General features: G+C 51.3%; 1 protein-coding gene across 1 annotated transcript; it reads right to left on the bottom strand.

The window, feature by feature from the left end:
* Positions 1-592: 592 nt before the first annotated feature.
* Positions 593-2,139, bottom strand: LOC123169109 (thiamine thiazole synthase 2, chloroplastic). Its single transcript, XM_044586952.1, has 2 exons — positions 1,181-2,139; positions 593-1,053 (listed from the first exon to the last, which is right to left on the bottom strand). The coding sequence occupies exons 1-2, from the start codon at positions 2,063-2,065 to the stop codon at positions 883-885; spliced, it is 1,056 nt and encodes a 351-aa protein (XP_044442887.1). The 5' UTR covers positions 2,066-2,139; the 3' UTR covers positions 593-882.
* Between the last annotated feature and the right edge of the window lie 718 nt (positions 2,140-2,857).

Raw genomic sequence — 2,857 nt, 5'->3', positions numbered from 1 at the left:
GCCAATCGCCTCGGCTCTAGCCACCCCCGCCGCTCGCGCCCCGCCGAAGATATTTTGGGGATGTTTGGGGATGATCCGGACCCATCGGTGCTATTATTTTCTCGTCATGCAGGCAACTTTTCTCTTATCGTGAATCCCTCGAAGCTGAACTATATGCGTGTATGGAGGGTCTATCATTGGCTATCCAGCGAACTGAGCTTCCAGTTGCAATCGAGATGGACTCCCTTATTGCAGTGAAGATGATCCAGGCAAAAGAGGTGGATAGATCACTCTATGCATCGCTTATCAAGGAGATTAGATATCTTATGTCTATTCATGAATCATGTATTACTTATATCGTTCGTAGCCAAAATAAAGTTAGTAATAGTTTAGCTAAGTTTGCTCGTTTAGAAGGTCGAACCATGACTTGGATCAGTTCTGGGCCTTTGGTTGCTACGGAGTTAGCTACGATTGACTGTATGAACTTCTCGAGGTGAGTAATACATTTTTCACCCGCAAAAATAAACCTTGATTGCTGATTTATGTGTCACCGGAAACTGGAAAAAAGAAAACTCGATCCGGCCATGGAGTAAACAGAGCCGACACACCAACATAGAACTCAACCTTTTTATTCCCTCCTCTTGTTCCAGAAGGATTCATCATCCATGGAGCTGCCGTGAGGCAGAGCAGAGCAGAGCACATGGCGGGCAGGTGGCATGAACAAAATACGCTAACACAAGAAAACTAAAGATAAACATCGGAATTAAACACGAGTCTGACAAATCACAAAGACAAGCCCTCGTCCCTAAGCATCCTCCGTTTCACCGAACCATCTTATTGATTTTGCGCCCCCAAACACCAGCGTACGTACGCCTCTTGGTGTCCGTGGTTCATTGCTTTGCTTTAGGCGTCCACGATGTCGCCGTTGTTGGTCGCCGCCAGGATCATCTCCGGGTGCAGCGCCGGGGTCACGTTCTTGAGCGTCCCGTCGATGCCGTTCGGCCGGCCGAGGGCCTTGAGCGCCAGGTGCGCCGCCTTCTGGCCGGAGATCATCATGGCGCCGAAGGTCGGGCCCTGTAACCAACAGCCGCCACAAGACAAAACAAATTAATCCGGTCAGTCCAGCACAAGTCGAAAGGAGATTCTTCTTCTTCTTCTAAGAAGAGGACGCGTGTATAGGAAAGCAAAAATTTAGGAGTACCATTCTCGGGGCGCCGTCGATCTCGGCGACCTCCATGCCGGTGACAATCATGCCGGGGACCACCTCGCGGGTGAGGCGCACGATGGCATCCTCGGCGGTGTTCATGTCGAGCGCCTTCATCCCGGGCACCGCCTGGATCATGCCGATGTCTTGGAGCCGCTTGACCCCGGTGGCGCCGAAGGGCCCGTCGTGGCCGCAGGAGCTCACCACGACCTTGGCCTCCATGACGTTGGGGTCCATGCAGGACTGTGTGTCGTGGTTCATGGAGACGAGCGCCCAGTTGGTGACGACGCCGGCAACGCGGTTCTCCTTGACGATGAGGTCCTCCACGGCGACGGCGTTGAAGAGCTTCACGTTGGGGCGCGCGAGGAGGCGGCTCATGACCGTGGAGGTGAAGAGCGCGGCGTGCTTGATGACGACGTAGTCCTCCTGCTCGTCGTACTCGATGTTGAGCTCGTCGAGGAAGAGGTGCGCCGGCTTGCGCACGACCATGGCGGAGAAGAGCTGGCCGCCGAGCCAGGCGCCGCCGCCGGGGGACACGGACTGCTCGATGATGGCGATGCTGATGGAGGGGTCCTTGGAGAGCTCGTACGCGCAGGACAGCCCCGCGGAGCCGGCGCCGACGATGACAACGTCGGTGTCGGCGTAGGTGATCATGTCGGTCATGTAGCGGCGGGTCATCTCGCGGGACACGATGGACTCCTTGATGGGGCTGAACTTGAAGGCGTTGAGGTCGTAGGGAGGGGTGGAGGAGGAGATGGAGTTGCAGATGGCGCCGGCGCGCGGGGTGGCGACGCAGGACGGGGTGCGGGCCGCCGCCGGGAGGCGGACGCCGGAGAAGGAGGTCTTGAGGAGGCTGGAAGCGGTGGTGGCCATGGCTGCCATGGTGTGTGGATCTGTGCTAGCTTTTTTTTGGCTGAGATGGGTGGAGACTGGAGACTGATGATAAGGGGGAGTGTGAGTGGCAGGGTATAAGAAGAGGATGAGAGGCGAAATATCTGGAGATTGTGGGTACGTGCCGTCAGATCTGAGTATGTCGCAGCCTTTGGACTCATTCGGGATATTTTGCGGAGCGTTTCGGATCCTCTGTAAAACACAGCAGCCTCTTCTTCTTTGTTTTCTGTTGATTTTTACTCTCAATCGATGGCGCGTAAAATCAAAATCAACACAAATAGAGTAAATAAATTGAAATAACCTAAACCAAATCGGTCCTTTTCTAAAATCATGTACTGCATTAACTTAATTAAATCAAAGCAAATCTTCGCAAAATCACAACTAAATCGAAACTTTCATTTCCTTCCCTTACGAACATCCAAATCAAATCAAATCATATCAAAATCTCAACTAAATCAAAAACTTTTCTTGCATTCCACTATCTGTACTTAAAATCAAATTAAATCTTCTCAAAATCTCGAATATAGTGGGTGTAATGTATATGTCATATATAATTAGTGTTGAACCACTAGAATAAAGTATGCATCCGTTGCAATGCACGAGCAATTAACTAATTGTTTTGGTTGTCATCGTGGAGTCAATCCCTGTCAAAAGAAGTAAATCAGCAAGTCATTTTTTTTTACTGTGATGGAGTCGGCAATGACATCAACCTAGGATATGAGGTCAGCAGTGATGTCATTTAGTACATGACAAAATCTCTACTATTAAAGAAGAGTTGGCCGC

Source organism: Triticum aestivum, chromosome 7D (genome assembly GCF_018294505.1).
Source record: "Triticum aestivum cultivar Chinese Spring chromosome 7D, IWGSC CS RefSeq v2.1, whole genome shotgun sequence".
NCBI lineage: Eukaryota > Viridiplantae > Streptophyta > Magnoliopsida > Poales > Poaceae > Triticum > Triticum aestivum.
The sequence above is the reverse complement of the archived record's forward strand: the minus strand, read 5'-3'. Positions and strand labels throughout refer to the sequence as shown.

Coding starts and splice junctions, on each gene's coding strand:
- LOC123169109 (XM_044586952.1), bottom strand. CDS start 2,065: ATGGCAGCCATGGCCACCACCGCTTCCAGCCTCCTCAAGACCTCCTTC. Junction 1,054..1,180: donor TCGACGGCGCCCCGAGAATG/GTACTCCTAAAT, acceptor TGTTGGTTACAG/GGCCCGACCTTCGGCGCCAT.